The 26,874-nt window shown below is 35.7% G+C and overlaps 1 protein-coding gene across 2 annotated transcripts in view; it reads right to left on the bottom strand.

Annotated features, from left to right (window-relative positions):
- FIP1L1 (factor interacting with PAPOLA and CPSF1) overlaps positions 1-26,874 on the bottom strand; it is a 37,266-nt gene that overhangs the window by 7,855 nt on the left and 2,537 nt on the right. Inside the window, exons 3-14 of one of the 2 annotated variants that reach the window (XM_059470147.1) lie at positions 26,055-26,112; positions 23,346-23,449; positions 21,035-21,096; positions 20,722-20,829; positions 19,449-19,579; positions 19,105-19,173; positions 16,728-16,837; positions 10,970-11,063; positions 9,843-9,996; positions 4,638-4,664; positions 4,027-4,081; positions 3,105-3,160 (exon numbers count right to left, since the gene is read on the bottom strand). In XM_059470147.1, coding sequence (XP_059326130.1) covers positions 3,105-3,160; positions 4,027-4,081; positions 4,638-4,664; positions 9,843-9,996; positions 10,970-11,063; positions 16,728-16,837; positions 19,105-19,173; positions 19,449-19,579; positions 20,722-20,829; positions 21,035-21,096; positions 23,346-23,449; positions 26,055-26,112 — 1,028 coding nt within the window. The remainder of the gene's footprint in view (positions 1-3,104; positions 3,161-4,026; positions 4,082-4,637; positions 4,665-9,842; positions 9,997-10,969; positions 11,064-16,727; positions 16,838-19,104; positions 19,174-19,448; positions 19,580-20,721; positions 20,830-21,034; positions 21,097-23,345; positions 23,450-26,054; positions 26,113-26,874) is intronic. The other variant, XM_059470148.1, reaches the window with a different exon arrangement.

Here is a 26,874-nt window from a genome sequence, read left to right as displayed (position 1 = left end):
AAAAATACTGACTCTTAAACTGTTTCTGTAATGCTAAATGTCTTGCAAGTTCTAAGATTTAAAAAACATTTAGAGCACAGACCAGAGATCTACTTGAGGAAAACGCAAACAAGCATATGATAGAGGGCACTTCAGTGGCTGATCAAAGGCAGCTCAAGCAAAGCCAAAGATATGATGGCGGACGTAGCACTGAATTGTAAAAGGATTTAAGTGCGAGTGGACTAAACCACATTGATGTGGTGGAAGAGCACAAAAACAAAACAGACATTCTTGAAGTTATAAGTTATTACTTTACCATGTAACCTTCCTAAAGGGTCTGCAATGGGAAACCCAACTGACAGCAAGACATCAAATACATCAAAGCATGAGCTGAGGAATGTGGATAGGCAGAAGAAGGGCTAGTACCTTAATCAAGACTGCTACTTTTTGCAATGTGTTCCATTTGCACATCTTCCCCTGCAATTTTGACAAAGCTAGGAAATGCACAGACTGTCAAAGAAGACAACAGGTTGGAGATTCACTGCTATCATCCAAAGCAACTATTAAATAAATATACCTAGTGATTGTAAATTGCAGTGAGATCTGCACCCAGCTGCGCTGTGGAGCTTCAATGTCCCCAGGTTCTGATTCACAGAGAGCACTGCTGAACACTCACCAGTGATCACACTGCACTACAGGGACTGTGACAGTATGATGCTGACTAGGAAAACATTTCTCACTAAGTGATGAGCAACAGTGATAAAATGCCACTGAGTCTCTACAGATTCAAAAATCCCTATGACACAGACAGCTTTGAGACAGATAATTGCTTTGTGCAGCAAATATGAAAGCTTTTGCTGCAACAGGGATACAAGATACACTGGAAGCACACTGGGAAGATAGCAGTGGACTGTGCTCCTTGGTCTCCATAATCATATAAAGGAAAACAATATTTTAATCCTGTTGATGAAGTTAAAATTCAATGTTGGCAAGATCAAGGTAACAGTCATCCTTTAGGACTGGTGCTGCAACAACACAAGCATGCCATCAGCTCTAAAGGTCGACATGAAACTTGGAAATATTCTTATGTCCCTGACAATATTTGACAGAATAGAAAATTCTAACAGAAGAGACACCAAAGTGAAAAACACTCTACACTGGAGACTATGTAATAGATGCCACATACATACATTAGTATGTGTTAGTAAGACTGCTTTCTTTATGATACTCTGTATGGCTTTAGTTGTACATCTCAGGTTTTACCATTTTGCTAAAACACAATTAAATTACTGCTAAAAAAGAAGTCTGTGTAAAGCCGATGTTTATGAATTCTTTTCCAAGAATTCTTGAAAACACAACAAGCTTCCAATGCATGAAAGCAAACATTTGGTAACTGATGAGGATCCTTACAATGTCAAAAGTACTGCTTGTTACTCCATGAACTGCTACAACTTCAAGAAATTGTGAACCATTACAAAATGTCATTTTGTATATCCATGCTTAAAACTTCAGAACATTTGGGAAAGAGATTTGCTGAATATTTTATCTGTGCTGAACATCACAGATCCCAGAAACAGACAAAACTTCCCCTACAGTTTCTCCTCTCACCAGCTAGGGTTCAAAGGAACAAGGAGCAAGGCAACAGAATTCAGCTGAAAGAAAAGGCACCAGGCATGGGGCAGGATGGCAGATGTACTGAAGGCAGAGGCAGTGACTGTCAACATGCAAGGTCCTGCATTAGGGCGAGGGCAGTCCTCAATGTCGGTACAAACTGGCGATGAACTGATTCAAAGCAATCCTGCAGAGAAGGGCCTGGGCATACTGTTGGGCAAAAATTAAACATGAGCCAGTAGTGTGAGTTTGCAGCCCAGGAAGCCACTTGTATCCTGGCTGCATCAAAAGGTTGGTGGGAGGTGGCTTTTTGTGTGCTCTCATGAGATTCCACCTGGAGTATTGCATCCAGCTCTTGGGACCCCAGTACAACAAAGATATGTTATAGCAGGTCCAAAGGAGGGCCATGAAGAATTATCAGAGAGCTGGAACATCTCTCCTGTGTTGTTCAGGTTGCTCACCCTGGAGGAGGAAAGGCTCTAGGCACACCTTATTGTGGCTTTTCAATACTGCAAAGGGACTTACAAGAAATAAAGATGGAGAAAGACCTTTTGCCAGGGCCTGTAGTGACACGACAAGGGGCTAAGGTTTTACTCTGAGAAATGGAAAGTTTAGATTGGACATAAGAGAGACATTCTTTATGATGATGGTGGTGGGGCATGGGTTGCCCAGAGAAGTTGTGGATGCCCAACCATTAGAAAGAAGTGTTCAAGGCCAGGTTGGACAGGACTTTGAACAAACTCATCTAGTGAAAGGTATTCTTGCCCATGGTAGGGAGGCTTGAGATAGATAATCTTTGATGATTTCTTCTAACCCAAATAATTTCATAATTCTATCTACTTTATCTTCTTATTTTCTCCTTTGGGTCAAGAAGCTAGGTAACAGCTCTAAACTCAGCGCACATTCTGTGGATGCCCATTTGGTGGCACATGATGAAGCTTTCATTTTAGTTCACTCTTGTATCACTTTTATGGAAAAAAACATGAAGTCAAATTCAGCATCAGATTTTTCCCCCCAATAACAGTAATTAAAAAAAAAAGACAAAAAAAAAAAAAAAAGACAGACTTTATAATAGTATAACTGAAGGTTATAGTGTCTTGGACAAATGGTTTTTCAAACAAGATGTACATCATCATGATTTCTGAATGATTGGTCTTAGTAATTAAAATTCTGATGATATGTCAACAGTACTTGTTCTCCTGTTTTAAAGTCTTGAAAAATTCTCCCTGATTTGCAGTCCATATTATGGTATATAATGCTTCAAAATCACAGTTCTGCAAAAGCAGCAGGAAAAGATATCCAGTATATAAATTAATAAGCAAAACAATAGTATTTACCAACAGTAGTTAAATTTGCAACAGCATGTATCTATTTACAATGGTCAGTAATGAGGTTTCATAATGAAATAGTGATAGGACATGTTTAGTTGTCTAGCCAAAATCCTCATAAGTGTATCAAACAATTTGGTATCACACTGGTCAAAATTTCCAAAGCCAGCAAGCTTGCTTACTTACCACTGCCATATGAAAATGCACGAACAGGACGACCATCATAGCCAGAAGAATGCCCACTGTGGAATGCATGTGCAAAACCAGTTTCAGCATGTCAAAGATACATGTTAAACCTCAGCTTTAGCAACAAAGCTACCTCCTTCAATTAACAGCTACATACATATAATACATATAATACATATATTATATACAATATATACAATCACAAGCATTACTCATCCACAGCAACTGTCAGTACAAAGTAATAAATTTACTTAAATGCACATATGATGTATTAAGTTAGGATTTTTTCTCAATTAAATCATACAAAGATTTTCTCAGAGATTTTCCATCATCCTCCTGTATCAATGTATTTTAACAGAATTTTCAACTTCAAAGGAACAGATATGTGCATATAAATGCATTTAAATATGGTATTGAAAAATTCCTAGCCTAACAGGCTAGGCCTGTTATAATTGAACACTTAGATCAGAATATAAATACAAATTTGGATTCTGTAGAACTCTGGCATTTCTTATAGTTTATGAGGGCCTAAATCTGTGCTCAAATTTTTGTGTACGTCTACAAAAAAGGATATGATAGCTGAAAAGTAAACAGATCACATAAACAAGCCTTCAGACTACTAAAGAATACTTTATTTATCATTCCCTTAGGTCTTGGCATTGATTTACTATCAAAACTGTAACTAATTTGGTATTTTGATACTGTGTCATCACTAAACTAATAAGTGGCCAAGTAACCTACTCAGAATATGCTGAGTGGTGAGACTAGTAACATTTCTGTAAAATTACTGTAAAAATCTGAAGCTGTCTCCCTTTCCCAGACATAAATCCATAAAACAATGGGCAATGCAAGAGTATTATTCATTTATTTCAGTTACAGAATACTGACAGATTGCTTAGTAAGGTTTCAAAGAGATAATCACCTGTCTATTGTGGGTATGAGGGAAGGTGGAGGACCGCCAGGTGGTGGTGGAAAACCTGTAACAATAAATTGGATAAGGAGGGGAAAAAGTAAAAATCTATCACCCATAAACACATAAAAGAACTAGGCTAAGCATACCATGGCAAACAAATCCCAGAGAGAACAATGAAAAATTGTTTCCACGTTTTATTTTGTAAGACTAAGAACTACTTTTAAGCTTGACAAAGGCAAAATACGAAACATATATTATCAGTGCTTCAAGTTAAAACTTTATCATTCTTAAAAATACGGTGATATAAAAGCATGGGCAAATTCTAACAACACTTAATAAACAAAAATCCAAACTATTTACTGCATAGCTGAGAAAAAAATATTTTAAAGAAAAGAAGGAAATGTACATCTAGAAAACTGGCTGATTAGGTCCATTAGTCAACAGCATTTTCATACAATTTCTCTTCTGCCCAGCATCAAAATAACTGAGCCTAAATATGCACATATAGTTTAGCATGCATAACTCTTTATAGATAAAGTTGAACAAAGCTGGTAAGTTGCACATCAGTTAAGTTTTCATCTCTTAACCAAACGTGGAAAAAAAAATCTAAGCAAATTTACCTGGTGGTGGCACTGTTATTGGTATACCTAAAAAGACAACAAATATCAGTTACAGTAATAGTTTCTTATCTGTAGATCTGAAATCAGACTGAGCTTTCACTGCATACATGATCAAGAAGAATGACAACATATTTTCTGTGTCCTCAGGTCAAGATGTCACATTAATACTGATAAAATTTTGTACAAGCCTTGTGAAATCCAGCTTTTGGTTTAAATTCCTATTCTTGAAGATCTTTTTTATTTAGAGGCAAAACCAGTGTAGAGTGACTCTGGGCCTCAAGGTTAAAATTAAATTAATAATTCTAAAAAGCTTAATATAGAGAAGGAAAGCAACATCCCATAGACTACATTTGCTTTGTTTTACATTCCATGGAAGGAAATGCAATTGGCCTCTGACCTTCAATAGCTTGGCTCAGGAAACAGTAGGTCCACATGAACAAAGAATTCAGGCAGCAGTAAGCAATACAGATGTCTGAGTCAATGCTATGACACTGCGGTTCATCATTCATTTGCTACGTGGAGGGAAAAAGATTGGGTTTTTTCTCTATTTTCTTGTAGCTATCTGAGAAAGGAGTAGCCTTTAACAGAAACATGTGCAAGAATTACTCTAACCTGATTTTTAGATCTAGCTAAGCTCTTATGAATCTAACTAAAAGCTGAGAAAATTGTTCCCAACTAAATTAGCTGACCTAACAAAATAAACTGCATCAACACATAACCATACCTTACTGATTATGAAAGGAATGATTACAAGGTAAAAATAATTTGTAACTTCAAAGGTTCTTATCTTCCCATGGTTTGCAAAGAACTAGCTTTACCCTGAACTAAACACATTACACTGCTATATAATAAACTGGGCTAAAACAATACTGGCAGAAAATAGACTACTTCACCAGGTATAAAGCACTTTCAGTTATCAACAATTCTGCTTCCATCAAAAAGTTTGTATGTTCAATCTAACAGTTCATGGCAAAACTTTGGGAAGGGAGAGAACAGAAAACTCTGGCAAGTGCTTTCATCAGTGTTGACATAACTGATAAACATTCACACAGAATAGTACTGGCCACATGACAAAATTTACATATATCTCATTAAAGTTAAAAGATTATTGTATGGCAGCAACATTTTACTAAATCTATGTACTTATTATGTCTAGAAATGCCAACTGCTCCCAGATTGACTTGACAGAAGGACAGAATGAAGGAGTATGCAAGCAGAGGAACAGAGATCAATATCAAAGTTCACTGATTGTTGGCAATTTCTCTGACAGTAATTCCTAACAGCATTAATCCTATAGGATTAAACACATGGTGGAATATAATTGAGGCTTCTGTCCAATCTGGAGGATTTAAAATCAGATCTCTTAGCCAAAATGCAAATCAGTGAACTCCCACAGCCAAATTTCTGAACTGCATGAGCCATTTTCTCTCCACCAGCACGCAAGCTTTCCAATGTGCACTACAGTTGTTAAGAACACTGGGTACAACACCACAAAATTTTTGACAGTGTAACATTTAAAAGCCCAAACAGTCCTGATGAAAATTTCTGAAAGAAAGTCAAGATTACGAACTCAAACTGTTGCCAAACTGTTTACTATTAATCTTCTTTGGTTAATTGTTCTAATTAATAGATCCTTCATAAGCCTAACACATAGAAAAAAATATATAATAAATAAATGTTAAGCATGTACATATTATATAACACATAATAATATATAAGTGCTATAAGAACATAAGGTAGAAAAATACCAGAAATTCTCTCAAAGTGACTTATTAGCTCCACCTTACACCACAAAAGATTTCAACTGCTGCCCTAAAACCAGTATATTGTTACACTGCAAATAGCACTCAGCACTCTCCAGAGAACTGCCTGGAAATCCACCAGCTAACTCCTCTCTACAAAAAGGAAAAAGTTTGTATTAAACAATTAATGTATTCCTCACTTACAAGAATGTTATCTTGTACAGAATTAAAAGTAAAAATATCACAAGACTAAAAGACAAATGAAAAATCTCACTTAACAAGCATTCGAACAAAATTAAGACAGACTGAATTCACCTAATATCCAGAGATCAAATGTCCAAATAATTTTAATGAACTGGTGAATCTAGAGTATTACACAAAAAAATCCATAAGCACACTTTCCCACAAAAACCTTTAAAAACTTTTAAAGAATCATGATTAATGCTTATATAGTTTTAAAACAAAAGCTAATTTACTTGGTGGTATCAAAAAGGACAAAAGATTCTATGTGCCAAATTGACAAAAAATCTAAAAAAAAATATCTAAATAAGTGTTTTTCCTTGCTAATACACCAATACAACACAAAACAAGACAAAAAATCATAAGCTTCACTTAATGGAAAAGAAATAATTTCTTAACTCTTCACTCCTTTGCCTTCTAAGTGCATGAATATATACCTGCAGTGTCACCAGCCAATTACTATTTCTGAGAATAGACACTGAAATATTTTGTCATTTCTTGCAATGAAGAGACTACACTGTACAAATGCAACAATGTGGCTTAGTATCAACTTTGTCATGTCCCTACAACATCATTGTGCTGCCATAAAGACACATCCAGCATAAACCTAAATACTCAGAGTTGCGTGCCAAAAGCAACTCAAATGTCATCAGTGCACCATTTTAACTACCATGCTCAAAACTGCCTTCAGAACATTGTATACCATCCTACTAGCTCAGGGCTGGTAAGTATTTACAGAAAATTATGTTTTACTAAAGGAAAGTAATGCCACACGTGCTCTGCTTGTGGAGCAAGGAATCAAACATGAACAACACAGCCAGAGTTTAACAACATACTGTAAATTAGCTGAACTGTGCACTAGCCCTCAGAAATGTAATATATCTCAACTTAGTTCTCTTGCCATAAGCTAAATTAGGTCAAATTTTCTGTATCAAAAGATTAGAAGTACACACTTAGGATGCCAAGCCTGAGCAGTCACACCAAAGCCTGGCACACATTGCAAAGTTATGCAACAGAAGTTCAGTATTTCAGAGAAAATTCTTTTTTCTTAAATCACAAATGCATGTCACATTTTTAACTACAGACAAACCAAAGCACATAAACAAACTTTTAAAGCCTTGGTAACAAGCATACATGTTTGCTTTAGATGAAAATTACACCAACATAGTAATAAACCTACCAAACAGAAACTAGCACATATTTTGCCACAGTCAGTCATCTCCTAGGACTATTTGAGAATTTTCTACATTTGATGCTCTAAATTGTTCCAGCACTTGCTCCTCAAAAAAGATTTGAATCACAAGAGTGAATGAATACAGAACAAGAGACATAACTTCAAAGCAAGATCCTTTTTCAAAGGCGCTTTTGGAGGATGTTTTATATTTGGTATACTTAAATTTTCTGGCAAGTAGTCCCAGTTTAATATTGGGTAAGTGTAGTTTTTTTACTCCTACTCCAGTGAACCAAGGAGGGATGGTAGAACCTATTTTTGGAACAGCTTTGATGATAAAGAGCTGGCAACAGCACAATTAAAACACAGGCCTGAGGAAACTAAATCCACAGCTCTTAATCATTATTTTCAAATCTACTTGAAGTACTGAAGGATGTTCCAGAAGACCTTCTGAACAAGCCTGTGTCATAAACCTGCCTGTAAACCGTGAGACTAAAGCCAAACCTGCTGGCTTGATCTGCAACACATGTGGATTTCCTTCACCTTTAAAATCTCAACAGGTGAGGGGTTTCATAAGAACAGTCCAGTACCCCTGCACCAAGTGCATCTGGGGTGTCTGTGAGAGGGGTTCTCAGGTTTTTGATAATATACAACTTAGAACACCTTTTCTGAATCCAATTACAATTAAAATAATTACTTTCTAAAAAGTTGCAATGCATTACATATATTGTTTATCATAAAGGTTTAAATGAAGGTTAAAACCAGAGCAAGTATTATTGTCACATCCATCCCCTTTCTGTTCTTCCCCCTTGCCAGTAAGGAAACAAAATCACCAGAGCATTACCATAATCTCACTTCAGAGATTGTATTTTTTAATATTTATTTTAAAAAAGAAAAAAAAAAGGGCAGAGAATGATTTCATTTTTACATCTTCTCAGTTTTCTATGTGCTGTGATTTTTGTGTATGACCATTATGGAGGAAAGTCAGAGCTTGCCAGGCAAAATGAGTAAAGTTTTAAAATTAGGAAGGGCAACTGAAGAAGCAACTTCTATGAGGATTTAAACCCTATAAAAGCTCATACTAGTTGCATTTAAATAATGTGACTTCTTTGCTTCTACATAAGAATATTAACAGAGAAACTTTAAAAGTATTTCCTCTGCAAGCAGAATAGCAAAGAAACTGCTCCGCATGATTTTCAGAACAAGTCAAGCTAAAGAATTCAAGGACCAGGAGAAAACAAGGAAAGCAGCTCCACCTTAAATCAGTCTCTTCTGCAGACAAATGCTTCACTTTCCTACTCAAATACACCACAAAGATTCTCCATCTATTTTAATTTCTCACTGACAGTTCTTAGTTTCTTGCCAAATCCTTTTGAACTTACTGTCTTAAAATGAGAAGTACAGGTCACTGTACCACTTGTGCAAATGCCCAGTAAATTTCCATATATGCCAAATTACAATAAATGTTCAGTAAACATCAGTAAATTTCAAAACAGATTAACAATGGGATGAGTTCTCAAAGAGCTTTGATTCCTCTAAGATTCACAGACAGAACACTGGAAAAAACCAGCAGGGACTAACAAGACTTCTAACTGGAAGAAGGGATATGGAGCAAATGCAATACTACCAGACCTGTGGGAATTCATACATGCTGTGAGAGAAAAGGGTAATTAGAACTTCTCTTGCTGCCTTGACCTTAGACATCAGAGAATCCAACTTGTGACACAAATTCATGGTATGCCATAATTCTAGTTCTAAAGTTTGTAGAATAATGTGTTAACATGTACCTCTCAATGGCATTAACACTTACTGAATTACAGAAAACAACTTCTCACTTCAAACATTTTCAAGAACGCAAGAACCAGCAGTTAGTCGTTAAGTAATTATTTACTACTTGGGATTATGCTTACTGAGAAAGTAAAAACAAAAGTTTCTGGATTTGCTTTGCAGATACACTTAAGAAAAGAGCAGAACATGAAATTCTGAAATTCTGCACAATGCACCTCAAGAAATCTCTCATTATCCACATCCTATATAGTGCAGGATATTTACCTGGTGGGGGAATCAGAGGTGGAGCAGTACTGACAGTTGGAGGGGGTGGGAGGAAAGGAGGTGGTGGAAGGTGAGTAGGTGGAGCTCCTGGAGGGAAAAATGGAGGTGGCTTGGTAAAACTGTCTACTTCAGGATTAGAGCGTTCTGAAAGAACCTGTAAAATATCAAACTCTAGTTACAATTGCTTTGTGAAAAGAGTACAAGACAGGTTTCCTCTCCTTCAGTTACTAAAATAGGAAAGTATCACTTCACATCTAAAGACCCATATTCAGATGGTGTAAGTTCCACCTGCATACACCTATGTTCAGTGTCCCTTATTTGCCCCTTAAAGGTCTAAGAGCACCTTAAATTTGTATAATGGAAAATATTTAAAAATCAATCTGAAAAGCATGAAAACAACCCAAGATCATAAATTACTTAAATACTTCAAGATCAGATGAAAATCACATGGTAATGTTTTCAATATCAGCACTACAATCCTTTACTATTTTCACTGTTTAACCTCAACCCAAGTTGGCATGGAAATGCAACTGGAGCACCAAGCAACCCTGATCCTTCTCTCTAATTCTTCAGATGTGTATTTTATCTGTATAGATTTAGTTGCTTTCTGAGGATAATAAAAGTCTATACTAAAACCATAAAGACTAATCTTGCAGTTTTTGGTAAAGTACTACAATATAATTAAAAACAAGCTACTACCAACTATTTATTCCTTCACACCTTATTTTTAAAAGACTGCATTTCTCAAACTACATACAAGGAGGCTTACACTTCCAGCATTAGTGTCTGACAGGAATAGGGGGACAAATGGGGAGTTCAAATATTTATCTTTTCACTCCATAAACAAAACACAATCCCACACAGATCTAGCAGAGCCAATGCTGTCTCCTGCATTCTAAGTCTGCAGTATCACTCATTTCTTTTCAGTAAGAGGTATACCAAAACATTTTTGAAATCTATCAATTACTTCATCTTAATATATTTCAGTAACTGCCAAAACTTTACTTCTGGACTTAAAGTTACTTATGTGTTACTCATTCACATACAGTGGTGCTTTAGTCAGAAGCTATGGGAAAAGCAAAAATGTCTTTTAGTCAAAAATAGAATGCAAAACTGCAATGTAAAACCTGTATGTTGCTGTTCTCATTAGCACGCCGTCGTCCTTCCACCCTGCTGATAGTGATGCTCTGTCCAATCACATCTATTGTGCCAGATATCCGCCTGCAACACAGGGCAAACAGAATCAGAAAAGGGGGAAGAAAAAGAAAAGGTGAGAGAAAAAAGCCTTATGGACTTCTCTCATTCTAAATGGCAAAAGTTCTTCTTTCTTCTGTAGAAAACACAAAACACTATTTCTGAAGAACATTAAAGGTGATGCATTTGCTGAACTATGCAAGAGTACAGAACTAAACAATGCAGCAAAAAAGACTTGATAAGCAAAGACAAAAGCTGACCCTACAGCAGTCTCCTTCCCCCCATAAAAGACAGTACTTCTGCTTTGCTGTTACAAAAAAAACCCAAACAAAAAAAAACCCCAAACAAAGATCACAAAACTTCAGTAAGAAAAGACTAAATCAAGCAGAACTTTCTCAAAAATCTAACGTGAACCAGCTATAAACTATTAATTAAAAGTAATTTCTAAATTGCATGAAACCATAATGAAGGATTCCATGGAAGATCAAACAAAGATAAGGCAGAAGAAAAAACATTAGCATAAAACAAAACCACTAAAACTCAAAGTATAATCAATATCTCAAAATCTTCAGTAAATTAATCTCAGAGGAATACACTGACACAAATGAAGTACTCCAGGTATCAGACCAGACAATAGGACAAAATATGACAAAATATGAATGTCATCTAGTAAAACTAAAGCCTGATGTTTGTGACAACAGGAATCACTATTTTGAAGAGAGGAACAATCTAAAGTATAGTGACCATTTCTGTTTGCAGCCCTAAAATGCCAGAAACCAAGGTTTATAGAAATTGTATAACTTTTATGCAGATATAACAAAATCTGTCAGCATAAGAGTTATAAAAAACAGGCTGAACTAAGGCCTTGAGCAACCTGGTCTAGGGGAAGATGTCCCTGCACATGGCAGGGGAGGTTGAGCTAAATGATGCTTTAGGTCCATTCCAACCTCTTAACATTCTATGATTCTACCTGCTCTGCAGGCCACTGTTGACTTCTAAGAGAGGTTAAAAAGTAGGATTCACCTGGGTCAACTTTGTTAGAAAATGAGCAATAAAACGACAGTGCTCATGGTTAAGAGAAACAAAGGTACAAAATCTGTGTCTCAGCGGTAAGGGACACAGATTTTCACTTGGGGTTTCACCTATAAAGGAAACCACTGTAGATAAAACTGATAAATTTTACCAAGAGCATGATATAGAACAGTAAAACACTGGAAAAAACCTTCCGGAAATTTCCACAGAAAACAAATCCATAGAAAGTAAAAAGTATTTCTAGTTTCAGGAGTTCTTGTCTTTTTTGCATCTAGTGTACTACTAACCACACAAATACAAATATTAGGGAGAACAACTGTAAATTGGAATTATAGGCTCAGAGTTCTGCCAGACTGATAACTTGGACTCCCATTGCTCAGATACCTAGACTGCAATGCAACTGAAAAAGACACAGCAGACACTAGAGCATGAAGTAACAGTCAGATCTCTCAGAGATTATCTGAAGTTTCATAGCAGACTGCATACTGAGGATGATACAAATGCCTGTCCTCTGAGCTTTTTAGTATCTGGGTTTAGAGCTTCCTCCTAGATGTTAAAGTAAGCTTATTAAGCACAACACTTTAGAGTTTAAAAAAAAACCAAACAAAATCAGTGTGATGGTATGAGAGTCCAAGAACACTCCTTCAATTAAAGAGTGTATACTCCACAGCAATATATTCTATACAACGATAACAGAAGTGTCAGAAACTCTCTGGACTTCTGATACCCCATGCTAGAAGTTAGATTGTTCCCATAATCAACATCTGCTTTTCTAAACTTCCCCAGTGGTCTTGCATGGCCTTCCAGCACTGCTACACTGGACTATTACTTTGCTTTAAGTAACTGAATTGAGAACATAGGTACTATAAAACAGTTGTTAAACCTATGTTCTCACCATCTTAATCTTCACTGATAGTGCATTTGTTTTGAGAGTTCTAAGACACTTGTTCTCTTCCATCACTGGTATCCTCTCTTAATTCTCTAAACCATATCCTAGAAAACTCATTTTACCAGCTTCAGTCCTTGTGTACAACAAATGACACTCCTACAGCACAAAGTCCCTGCCTGGCTCACACCACTGATTTACAGGGCTTCCACTGGGAGTGATGTACACAGCAGAATTAAGACTCTTCCTCTCTTGTCCTGTTTGCACACTGCCAGCAACTCTTAGAATCAGCACCGAAAACACACACAATACCAATGCAAGAGTATGGGGTATTAAAGCAATATATGCCCCAATCATATTACAATAATATTAATTCTGGTTTGGGAAGCAGCCCAAACACACCACTGCAATATCAAATGAAGCAAACCCAGACTAGCAATTAGTTGGTTCCTATACATCAATTTTCCTGAAATAAACAGTTTCACTTCATTTTTTTAGATTCTGAAGCATATACCTGTGTTCACTCAATCTCAATGAGATTATACTTTATATTTATTATTTAAATAATGCTGTATAGTGTTATGTCCATTGTTCTTCCCAACAACTGCCAAGATACTATTTTTCATAATGATGGATTTTGCCATCATACCTTGAACTTGACAAATTCTGTATTTCCAAGATTGCAATAACAATTTCATTGAGAATTTCACTAAAAGAGTTAGAAATTGAACAGGAGAAAGCATAGATTCAGTTGCAAACGAAGAAGCAGATGACACCTCCAACCACATGCTAAGTGACACACACATTAAGTCACAGCAAGATGGCAAAAGGAGAAACTTCTACAACTCCCTAGACATTAAACAGAGTTGTGATAAGTAGCAGGCAAGACTCAGTTTCTGTCTCAGTGCTGTAAGCAAAGAAAGGGAAGGGCTTGGTCTGTCCCTTACGTGATCGAGGCACCTGGGATACAGATGCATTCCCAAAGGATCCTCTGAAACATAAAAAGGCAAGCCACACGTGTGGGATGCACATGAACCCACAGCAGAGTTCATACAAAGTGTAGCTTGAAAGGAACATTCCAGCAACTCTGAGTTATCTCACTCTAATTAGAGAATGGTTATTTATGAGCTATTTGCACTGAGAATACCACTTCCATGGAGATTAATTCAGAAAGATAACTCAATCTCATTTGGCAAGCTCAGCTTAGATTCTACAGAGCAAAGAGAAAGAGGGGGAAAAAAGAAGAAAAAACAAAGGCAAATCCAGTTATTTTCCAAGTTCATAGCTTCAAAAATCCCTATCCTTACCACAGATAAAATAAATAAGCTGCTTTTTGGAACACCCCCATATGACTGTTCAGAATCAGACTAACTATGGGATGCCACATTTGTTCAGTAGACTTTATACACAGTACAGTCTAATATGTATGGAATTATAATATGCTTCAATATTTCTTCTCTTCTTTCTTGTTTTTCTTATGTATTTCATGGTTTATTTTCCTCCTCTTGAGGACAGCCTCAACTTTGCTGAGCTCACCACTAACTGATATGAATAAGAACCTAATAGATTTACTAAAGAAACCATTTGTATAAAACCACACTTTATATTTTTTTGAAAAACACACTATATTTTTCAAAATAACACCTGAGTTTCCATCACTTACTCTTGCAAGGCTGAACTGGTATTTTTCATGGAAATAAAAGATCAGAAACCCATTTTCTTTAAAATATCTTTTTACAGAAAGCCATAAGCACAGATAAAGCTGATAAATAGCACACTACACTGATGAGCTAATTTCTCTGAAACTTCTCTGGAAATGCTTCCAGCAATTTCTCAACAAGATTATTGCAAATGCCACATGGCATAAAGGCAATTATTTTAAATTACTGAAGGGTTACATTGCTGAAAATTTTCTGTCTACCTAAAATAAACTCTTAACTAAAGAAAGAAATTAGTGTAACCCCATAAAACACTATCTGGTTATACAGAAGTCAATAATACAGGCACTTAGAAACAGAAAACAGTAGATGCATTATGGATAAGTCATTAAAGTAGAAATATATATAATCCAGCTAATATGTATTCTCATATATTCAATACATATTCTCATTGAGCTACTCAGACTTCTGACCATACAGTTTTCTTTCAAAATCTCTTCTGACAACTTGGTAGAAATACCTTTCCTTACAGAATAATATATTTTAAGCAAGTGTATCCATAGAAGCAGGTATTAAATAAGGGAAGATGTCAGTTTTGTCATTGTAACAACTTACAATTACAGTATTCACACTAAATACATACAACACAACCTATTCTACCAATGGAATGCACAAGTGATACAATTGTCAAAGTGATATGCCACAAAGTGGTATCTCAAAATAAATGTCAGGAAATGACACAGTCATCACACCTGCAAATTTCACACAACCAAATAATCTACACAATGCATTTTTTCTACAACTTTCAACTTAACTACATTTTAATATCCTGGTTGTCAATTACTTCCCAAAGTAGTTTAGAGCTTTTCTGTCCAGCACTGAGATGAACAAAGAATTGAAATCTTGTAACAAAACCTATGCTAGATATAGATTTGGAATCCTTACCCTGCGAACAATACATTCCAGTTTGAGAACTCTGTTACAGGAATATCATACGTTAAAAGCAATTCAGAAAAGAAAATTTTAAAAACAGCTACAGGGTTAGCACAAAGTTTGGGAAACTCTTCTCGTTTCTTTTGACTAAGAAAAACAGACAAACAGAACTAAAATCTACTAAACACAGAGCAGCATAACCTGATAGTTCAGAGAAAAATTTAGGCTACCAGAAGGAATATTCTAGAAGTGAAAGAAAAGTGCAGGCAAGGCTATGATTGACTTCCTCCTGCCCCCCAACCCTCCCCCCAAGACAAATACATTTGGGTGTTGAACTGACTCTTACAGGATGGAATAACTGAACACAAGTGCCTCTAAATTAGTCAAGGCACTTATGGATGCAGTGCTAAAGATGGGTGATAGCTCCTCATCTTTAATGGCTGACAACCAAAGTGTCCAATGAACAACCTGTTCTACCTTTCTTACCATTGTTTGTAATATGATGTAATATAAGGGCTTTTAATTTGCACAGAACCAAAACAACTAAACAGGATCACTAAATAACTCAAGTAAAGCAGAAGCATGGAGTCATCCTAAGCCAAGTGCCAAATAACAAACAGCAGTGGCTTAGATACAGAAGACAGAACTTATTAAAGCCTGGGGCTGGGAGAAGGAACACAGTAAGGACATACTCTCTCCAATTTTCAAAGAAAGTATAATATTCAAATATGGAGAAACCAAAGCTGCCTTGCAGGAAAGAGACTAGGTTCCAGGAATTCCTCCACTTGCTAAAGTCATAGCTGTCAGATTCCATCTTGTTTAACTGAAAAAATGAGTTAGTTAAAATACTCATCAGGACCCTAACAAGAAGTATTATGATGGCAAATTTAATTACACACAGAAAACACAGTGTCATAAATCAACAAGTAGATTTTTGTAACTGTCTTGTTACTTGGTCCTGCTGTTTTTTCTCCCCTTTTCTTCTACTTTTTCCCAAAGAGCCAAGAAGGAAGTATAGGATTCCTGTATGATTATGGTAAATGTGATAAGGATATCTCTACCCTTCATTTTACCTGTTACAGAAACATATTTTCCTTATTTTTCTATAAAAAATTGTAAACTTCAAAGACATAGAGGTAACAGTACAAAGAGTTTTTTGGTCATGAGTTACAGCCAACTGACCTGTTTGTTGGAATTCCTGATTTAAATAAGGCAGGAGGAGATGTGAAATCTGGTTTGGTCGACTGCACTGCCAACTCTTTCTCCAAATTTCCAGTTCTGCCTTGCTGTACCTTCAAAATAATGTTTCATCATTAGTTTAACCTTGCAAGTGCAGTAGCTCCAACACTCAACAAAAACACAGTCAATACCAAAAGAAAGTAAGTCCAACTTTATTCAGAATTTCAAAAACTCTCACCTCTGCACAACTAGCAAAATTATGTATCTTTTAGTGAGATATTACTTAAGTACTGTGTTTGATATATATATATATATATATATATATATATAAAATCAATATGCCAGAGAATGAATTGTTATAAAAGATTAGACAGCTTAAATATTTATTTTCCAAGCACTTCATTTGCATGTGAACAAACCAAAATAATTTTCCTGAAGAATTTCCTGTATGAACCAAATTACATCTTGATTTTTAAAAGAAGGACACTTATTGAAAAAAACTTTTCATAATCATAACAAAGATATCTAACAAGCCTGCTATCCACTACCAGCAAACCATGAGACAAGAAACTTGAATGGATTCTCCATCTCCCTCACTGATTGTGAGATCTAGTAACCACTTAATTTCTTAGTCATACCAGGAAGTCACCTTGATTCTGGGTTGTGCAAACTGTGAAAGACTTTTCATTAGTTCAGACTGAATACTTCAGAAACACCCTGCTCTTGCTGAAGTACTGCAAAATTCCAGACACTTCTTTTATTAAAGACACCATTAAAGCTATGCAAAACCTTTGGTGCAAGTACATCAAGTATTGTTTTGTTCAGCAGCAGCTACACGTGACATGAAAACCTGTATGGGTTAGTATTAAAGACAAATATGCAGTGATTCAATTTTTAAAGTCACTCCCACTGTACCAGCTACACCACTCTATGTAGCTAGCTCACTCATGCTATAACCTTGTATAAGCTGTGATCTCACAGCTTGTAGGCAAGTGAACTATTATGTTTCTGCAGAACCTTGCTTCTGAACATGGGCACATCTTTTCCAAACACATAAAAATGCACATAAATAGTTAAAATTCATTAAAATTAAATTAATGTTTCCTATCCAGAAATAAGAGTGGAAAAGGTCGAAGTATTTATCTGAAAAAGACTTCTACAAATTAATGAGCAATTGGAAAATGTAGGAGACATTCTTGCTAGTTACAGGAGATTAATATAAAATACATGGAAATATAATGGGAATTACATGAGACTGTTTCAGAAGAGAATGAAAAAAGTTAATGAAATTAATAATTACATGTAAACTCCTTTTAAAACACAACAAACTCTTACAACAACATTATTACCAGTACTGTTTGATCACCAGAGTCAGTACTGAGCTGGAAATAGGGGAAGTTTTGGGTTGGACTACTTATCCTTTTTCCTTCAGAACATTTCAGAAAAGTTTGAGATTACAGTCAGTTGCAAATTGTAACTCCTACTGTTCACTATTTCTACTGTCCCACAGTACTATTATAATGATACCTGAGAAAGGTATAAAGCCCCAGAAACCTTCTGATCCATTCTTGCTAGAATAAAATCAAAATAATTTAATATCCTCAAGTAGCAAGTAAAACACCTGTCTGCAATTGACAGTTCTGTATCTGCAACTGACAGGAGTACACAGGAGAAAGAAACCGTTCCAAGTCACTTCAAAGACAGTTCAAGAACAAAAATGACTACATATTAAGAATAGGTAAAATAAATAACCTTTGTGGTATAATTTTTAGTTTAGTATCAAAGACGTAAATGAGAAACTGAGAAAATAAAAATAAAGTTCAATCCTTAAGATAAATGCTGTCATGTCGTTCTATTCTCTGAAAACCAGGATTTCTGAATGGAAAAATTATTATACATAACTCAATTAATTGTTAGCTAACCCCAGAAGAGCAACACAAAAATATGGAAGATTGATTTTCTTATCAGAGCTGTCAAGGATAACTGTTACAAACATTGTAGTAAGAGCTACAATGCCACAGGAAAAACAAACATGCCATAATCTACAAAAGCTTCCCCACCACATCTGCACAAATCCTTTAATCTGCACAAATGAACACACTACAACTACAAATAAACCATCACATCAAGAAAAATTAATTTCACTGGGAAATTAGTTAGTTCACCAGGCCACTAACTCACATGCTTGCAGAAGAGTGATGAACAAAGCAACACTTTTTAATCCACATTTTGTGACATACACAGAAAGTCACTGATGTAGGATGAGAGTATGAAATAATGGCTGCGTCCATATCAGTTGTTCTTCTATCAGTCTGTGCTGGCATGGGAAGCAATACCCAAGAAAAATGAGAGCAACCAACAAAATTTTACTAAAATTCACCTTTAAAAGATGGTATCTGCCATCGAGAATCTCTGCACTTGGTCTTAGTTCCATAGCTTTGTCTTCAGCCTAAGTTAAATAACACATTGCCCATTAAGATACCACACAATTCTGAAATGATGGGCCACAGTCTCAATAAAGGTACAGATGCAATCTAGCTGTAGCTGTCTGTCACACTATCCACACAAACTGCCAGTGAAGCAACACAGTAACACTCAAGGTTCAGGGAAGGGAGTCAGGTGCAAACTCTAACAAATCTACTGAACTGGGCAGAACAAGCTTATGACTCACAAGCAGCTTTACAGGGAAAAAAACATGTACAATACAAAAAAATCACTATTTACCGTGATTTTATTTGTGGTTGAGGTAACTGGCAAAATTTCAAGACCCATTCGTATTCTCTTTTGTTTTTCACAATAAGCTTTCCAGGTATCTTCATTGAAGCCATAGTTAAAATAATCTGAGAGATCAGCCCCTTTAAGCAGAGAAGCATAGGTTTTTTAGGACATTACAAAGTTCATCCTTCCTCCACTAAACATATATACACACCTCTACTTAGAGCATCAAAACTGATTAGGTATTGATCTAAAAAGCACAACTGAAATGTACAATTCATCAATAGACAGAGTGCTCATTGCTAAGATTGTAAACCCACTAAAATTTAGTCAGAAACACGAACTTGCCTAGCATCATGAAGTGGGGACCAAGGGTAGAGAATATCATGGGATATTATAATCTCCCACATCTTTACAACAAGATAAATGTAAGATCTATAGATTTGCTTTATGTTCAGTGAAGAACCAGTCCCTTTTGTTTAGCTAGTTCTGTATTTGACTTCTCACTTTGTTTTGGCTCCTAGTTTCATGTGATGCCATGAAGTATTTTTAGGGTAAGAGAGAACAGTTGTAACTCAAATGCATAGAATATATTCAATACAGCTAACATTTCAAACACCAGATAATCATCAAAGGCTTCTCTATTTTCCATTTTGCAGACACTATTTGTACTACCATAGCAATACACAAACATAAGAAAAAACCTATATGCAGCAGCAAGATGTACTGGTACTAAAAAACCAAATCAACGCTGGTAAAATTAGACAAGCCTGGACAAACCACTTGAGCCAACGAGACAAAACAGAGGAGACTCATGGAAAGTCTTTGCAGCAAGTCCCAGTTTCTTATTCAAAGCTCATGTCTAGGATGCCTATGCATGAACACAACATAGCACGGGAAGTTACATTTCACCATTCTTCATGCTAAAACCAGCCAGAACTATTTTGCACATTTTGCTTTGTCTAGTGTTCCATGGCACAGAGCAATGGCAGAAATCTCCACAGGAACACAGATTTCCAAGAAGAGCTCAGGATACACATGTATTAAAAAAATGGCCTATCTCTCCTGACATGCGATGGAGATGTATACTAACAAACATGGCACACCAAGCACTCTGTGGCACAGCAGGAAGGTAACAAGTAACATAGTTGCTTTTTCCAAATTATGCTGTACAGTACCTCTGAGAGATAGGTAAGATGACATCTACATGCACTCAACAGAAACAACTATTAAAATAACCTACTGAACACCTACATATCAGTGAACATAAACCAGACATTACCTGGCTTTCTCCAAGGTTTATCTTCAAAAGAATCTAAATCTACTTCCAGAAGTGGCACACCATTAATACTCCCTGGTGCATCTAGATCCAGTCCCTTAACTTTTGCACCTGTGAAGAAAAGTTAGTTAGAGCCTTCTGTCTCTACCAAATGGAATTTTGTCAGTACCATTACACTTAGAATAATAAAAAATAAATTAAAAGCTAGAAAAAAATTATCAATAAGTTTTAAAATAAACAATTATTTTCCTAATCCAAAACAATATCCAATACGTTTTGGGGTTTTTTACTAATATTACTGAGTAAATTTTCTTACCAGAAGATCCATAAGCTCGTCCTCCTGCCTTAATATTGAGATTCACAGGTGCTGCTCCATAACTTCAAGAAATTAACAAAAACCGGAATTAGACAAAGAAAAGTTTTAAACCAGAAGAAAACACAAAACAAGAGATAGCTAGATCCAGAAACATATTGGACCCAGGCTCAATCACCATCCTGAATCTCTAGCTTTCCAAGCTGGTAACTGTAAAGGTAAAGAGATCAGCCTAGGAGGAAGAGAGAGTACCTTTCTATGCTCAGTAGCAACTTCTCCAACTAATAAACAGTAGTGAAGCAAGTTCCAGTCACTCTTCCTGAGATGAAAGGATAAAGACCTTGATAGAAACAAGAATGGACAGAACCAGAAGAAGAGAGAGAAAGGAAAAATGCAGTTCATTTAGGGATACAGATGACAGTCTGGGGATTAGAGTAAAAACAAAATAAATTTTAAAAAAAAGGGTTTAGATGGATCATTTTATCTTTTCATAATCATTCCATTTAATCTGTACAGAAGTGAAAAATACAAGCATTTCTCTAAAATGACTGAAGTGCTGTTTCAATGTACTTCTAGTAATCATCTACCCTTGTAAACAACAGAAAAGTATGCAATTTTTCACTTTCTAAAATACTTGAGAGCTTTCTTCAAAAAAACCTTGGAAACCTAACTACTGCATAGATCTAACTACCTTAGGAATTACAGAATTGTTCATTTGTAACATTAAGAGCTAGCTCTCCCTACCATTTGTGTGTAATGTAACTTATCCTCACAGGTGACCCATATACATCATGAGATTTGCATATAATTAGAAGATCAGGGTATGGTTTACAGTATCCACTTCCATGCAGTGCTAGTTTTCTTTCAAGTGCTACAACAGCATAAAAACCAACACAAAACATTTAACCTTCTGATCTGCCACACTGTATTTGTGCATGATTTTCTGAAACAAATCTATTAGGATTTTTAAACTGCAGCTAACTACTATATGGAAAACTGTTTAATCCTATAAAACAGACTTGTTCTACTGCAGTTGAAATGTACAATGTTCCATTTGTTTTAGATTTCTGCTCTTCTGTGAACTTTATGTCTAATTCACCCAGAAAAGAAGACTTTTCAGAAGACAGGCATTTCTATATAAAACTTTCTGCTCTAATTAGACTTAGGATCACCTGCTCATTGTTCCTGCATACATGGAAAGAGCATCAGCAAATCACTGAGAATATAAATCTAGTTTTGCTTTAGGACCACAAAGCTGGAAGCCACTGCCTAGACCACAAGAACACTGCAAGTTACTGAACGCAGAAAAAAAAAGAACTGAAAGAATTGGCGCTTCTTCTATTACATTCATTTGCACATTATTTTAGAACATGAAACACTGAAAGTTTAAAAATACTATGTTTCAAACAGGAGTAAATCACCTGCATTCTAAAGTTAAAAACACTATATACATGAGTCAGACCCACCTGCAGACCTGTCATAATTTAAGAAATGGCACCCTAGTAACTCTGGTTTTAATAAGCATAAAAATATTAGCATTGCCAAGAAAAACAAGCAAACCATGTCCCTCAGCAAATTTCCATTCAATGAAAAATATTATTTCATAATTTTGGGTAAAATTAGCACTGTATGAAAGTGTTCAGTAAAAATAAGCCCTTTTGCAAGATCAGAAGGAATACGGGGCAATAAAAGTAGCAAGATCAGTATAAATGCCCAAACAATGATCTTGAGAAATAATCTCCAGAGACTCACAGTTTCATTCTTAAGTAGATTAAAATCTTATTTGAGAACATCAATTGGGATTGAAACTACAAAGGTCTAATTAGAACTGTGTCCACTACAAACAGGATGAGGGACAAACACTTCTCATGCTCTTGCCATTCTATCCTTTGCAACCAAAATGTCACTGTCACAGTAACGACCCAAAAAATGCTATATAACATAGCCATTCCCTAATAAGAAACAACCCATGCATTTACAAACTTAATACAATCATTTCTCAAATCTGAAAACACAATTTAAACTTATATAGAACTCTTCCTTGCACTCCACTGATTTCATTTCACTTGTTTTCAAGCCACTGTATCATTAAAAACATTGTTAAAGAACTAACAAAGTTCTTAATTGACAGTAATTGTGCACACAATCTGCCATTTTTGGCAAGTATTAAATGGCAAATATTTGGAAAAGAATAAAAAAATATTAAGAATATCAATATTAAAAAGGCAAATAAATTACAAGCATTAAAGAGACTGCATTTACAATTAAATATAATCTCAAATGTTTCCTCAGTTAATGTTTGCAAATAACTTACCTAAACTGTGGAGCTCCTGTCTTAATATCCCCTATGGTGACTTGAACATCATCTTCATCATCATCACTATCACTATCACTGTCATCCTCAGCCTCTGCCACCTTCTATAAAAGAAAAAGTCATTGCTTAGACAAAAAGCAGTCACTTACCTTCACAATGGAAACACAATCCAGACAAAACCATCCATTCTAGAAAGCTTTGAAAGAAGAAAATTCTCCTCTTCCTAGACATTAGAATTGAGTAGCATTAACAGCAAATTCAGGAGGTTACAAGTATCTGAAACATCTGGATCAAAATAGAGAAGTGTCTTTAATACTAGGTTCAGTTTCTCAAACATAAAAGAGTTTCCATTATCTAATATCCTCCTTCCCTCTATCTAGCTCATACACACTGGTTCTATTCTTACATTGTCATTCAGGAAAGGACTAAAAGATATAGAAGACTAGCTTCTTGCCATCATCAATTATATACTCAGCATAACTCAAGTAAATGTTTCCCCAGCTGATGATGAACATTGGAGAAATCTATCTAGTTCCTTAAGTAAGTAAGCTACATAAAATACTTGAGACATTTCAGCAAACAGACTGAAAAATCAGATGCGAGAGCACGCTGTATGCTGTACGATACACGGAGCTTTTTAGGCTCCAGACAAGCACTAAACATGTCCCTACTACATAGCAATGATCAATTCATTACTTTATTTTTTTGTAGATCTGGTTCTTTCCTCCCAATGAACATCACTCTCCTTTCTCTACGCAGAATTCAATAAACATATATTAACCAGTCAGTTCTTCCCAGTTAGACCTCAATCTCACTATCTTGATTAACTTTGAATCATCAGAAAACTCCTAATTTCACAACTTAGCTCTTTTCCAAGTAAATACATTAAACAGCACAGGTTAAGCATAAAATTCCAGGGAATCCTCTCTGGAGGTGGCTTTCCTTTACTGTGAAAATAGAACCCTGACTTCTACCCTGTGTTTTCTATCTATTACAAACCAGCTAAAATCAGTTATCCACATACGGCTCATTCTGTAACTGCACAGTTTTTAAAAATACTTTGGTGAGGAACTTCCTCTAAAACTTTGTGGAATTCAAATGAACTTTTCAACCAAATCACTCTTATTCACATATTGGAATTCTTCAGCAAAAGACTGAACTCGTGGAAGCCAAGCTGATTCTGCCCTAGCAGCCTTCAGTTATCCATGCACAGCTGGGTTCCAGCCCTTGTCTACTATACCATCTATTAAGTGGCCCTGTACATAAAGAAAATCAACAAAAATAACAGCTCCTTAGAAAGTAAGATGTTGGAGCGCAGTTCATCCTCATTACACAACATTAATATAATTTCATAATGATGAAGAGTCTGTTCTTGGGGTAGGGAAGGTGGGGCAAGTCTAGATCAGTATGGATATTCTGTAAATGACAGCTGAAGACAGTCTTTCAATTCCACATGGCTGAAAAGTGCAAATTCACCATTCATCAGGCAACCCACACAGATGTCACTACAAAGGCATCAAACAGGAAATAAAATTTTGTTTGGACAATGTACCTTTTCAACCAAAACCCACTTCACTTATAAGCAATGATTTTTTAGTTCCCTCTGCACAGAAATATTCACCTGCTCCTATTCCATCAACTTGAACAACATCCATTTTTCTAAGCTGCTGCTTAGAACATTCATGGACACCATTTACAATTAAGTTCTCAATTTTGTGGAGACATTCTAATGATAACCTAACAATGCCAGGCTATATATAGATTAAAAAAATTTAAAACATGCAAGTAGAAGAAAATGGAGCCTGTAAGGATTTCCAGAAATACAAACACTTTTGATGCACTTTAGGTAGCTTTTCAGTTTAGACAACTGAAGTAAGTTTTAAGATTTTAATAACGTCTTTCCCAATTTTAAATAAACTGTAATGCCTTCCATAAATAAAGTGTTAGAGTTACTGTAAAAAAAGTACTTCCCTAAGAGGCCAGTCCTTGAAACCTGCACAAATATCTCAATAATGGTTTCTACATAATTTAAAGTTATTTCTTGTAGTATATAAGTCAAAAAGTCCCACTGAAGTAAAACTACAATCTTCTCATAGAACTTCTCACAGTTAAATTTTTCCCATTCACAGTAACCTGAATCCTTTAACCAACACAGCAACTGTAAATTCAATTTCTTGGTCCTTTCCATCATCATACTAACACTGATGTCATCACACATATCAAACATTGAAGACCACCCCAAGTAAGTGTTACATTGCCTCTGAAAGGCATGTGTAATTCATCTCTTGGTTCACACTTTCACATAGTTTCGCAAATTCTCCTTGTCTATCATATCCAAAATAAGAAAAATGCTCAGAGGACTTTATTTTCTCATCACTAAGAAAAAACAAACCATCATTTTGAAAAGCATGTCTCTGAGAAAAGAGAGGTGTCTTCAGGCACCGTCTGTCTCCCCCCCAAAAAACCTACGAGTACTATTTATTTATTTTCTGTAAATTAGATTTAAGAATTGGACTTAACTGGAAAATTGATTTCCTAATTTAGTAATTTCTACAGTTTCTGCAGCTCACAAACACATTTTAGAAAAAAAAGGTGCACACTTAGGCATTAATTCATTTAAATATAAGTCCTAGTCAAATTATGGATTCCCAGAAAGTCATTACATCACAGCATTTTAAAACAGTATTTCAAAAACATGTTTAAAACTACCGTTTTCACAACGCCATTTTCTGCAGCTTCCTCTTCACTTCCAGGTGGGGGTGGAACACTTAAACAAAAACAAACAGGAAAAGGTGAAACTAGGTATTTATGCACATGCTATTTCACAGGTATCAGCTAATGATGAAAAAAAGCTTTGCTTCCTCATTCCAGATGAAAAGCCAAAACTCCAGTTGTCTTCAGCATTGATTAGAAAACAAAGTTGACTTGTTAAAAAAACCAAGATGAATATAACTTTATATTAGCAATATTTTGCTATCATAAATCATACTAACTGAATGTTCATAGAATAGTTGGAAGCAATGAGGCATTACACTTGGATCTTCCTTTGAAATCAAACTGAAATACTTTGTAACTTATGAAGGGAGAATAAGCTGTTTGATTTTTTTTTCCCTGCAGACTGACACTTTTCAAAGACATAATGGAAAAAAAGCATTTAAACATCCCCAGATAATGTGTCACTAAACAGAATTCCCATATCAGCATTGTGAAATTTCCTTCTCCCATATGGAATAGTTACAATGCAATGACTAATTCAATTATATTTAACTGTAGACTGAGAACTGTAAAAATTTTAAAACTACTGGTCCATCTGAAAGGATGAGTACTGTGACATCCAGGCCCATGAGCTGTCTCACTGAGCCTACATAGGGCTGTTTCCTACACAGTAATATTTTAACTTCCACAGTCCCATTAGCTGTTAGGATGCTGCACCACAAATAGCAGAGTAAGTAGGGAGCCATCTAGAAATAATATTATTTCACTGAAAAGATATTTATGAAACAGAGTGTGCAACCGGCAATTTTTATTG

The sequence above is a fragment of the Ammospiza nelsoni genome, chromosome 4, assembly GCF_027579445.1.
Source record: "Ammospiza nelsoni isolate bAmmNel1 chromosome 4, bAmmNel1.pri, whole genome shotgun sequence".
NCBI classification, from domain to species: Eukaryota; Metazoa; Chordata; class Aves; order Passeriformes; family Passerellidae; genus Ammospiza; species Ammospiza nelsoni.
The sequence above is the reverse complement of the archived record's forward strand: the minus strand, read 5'-3'. Positions and strand labels throughout refer to the sequence as shown.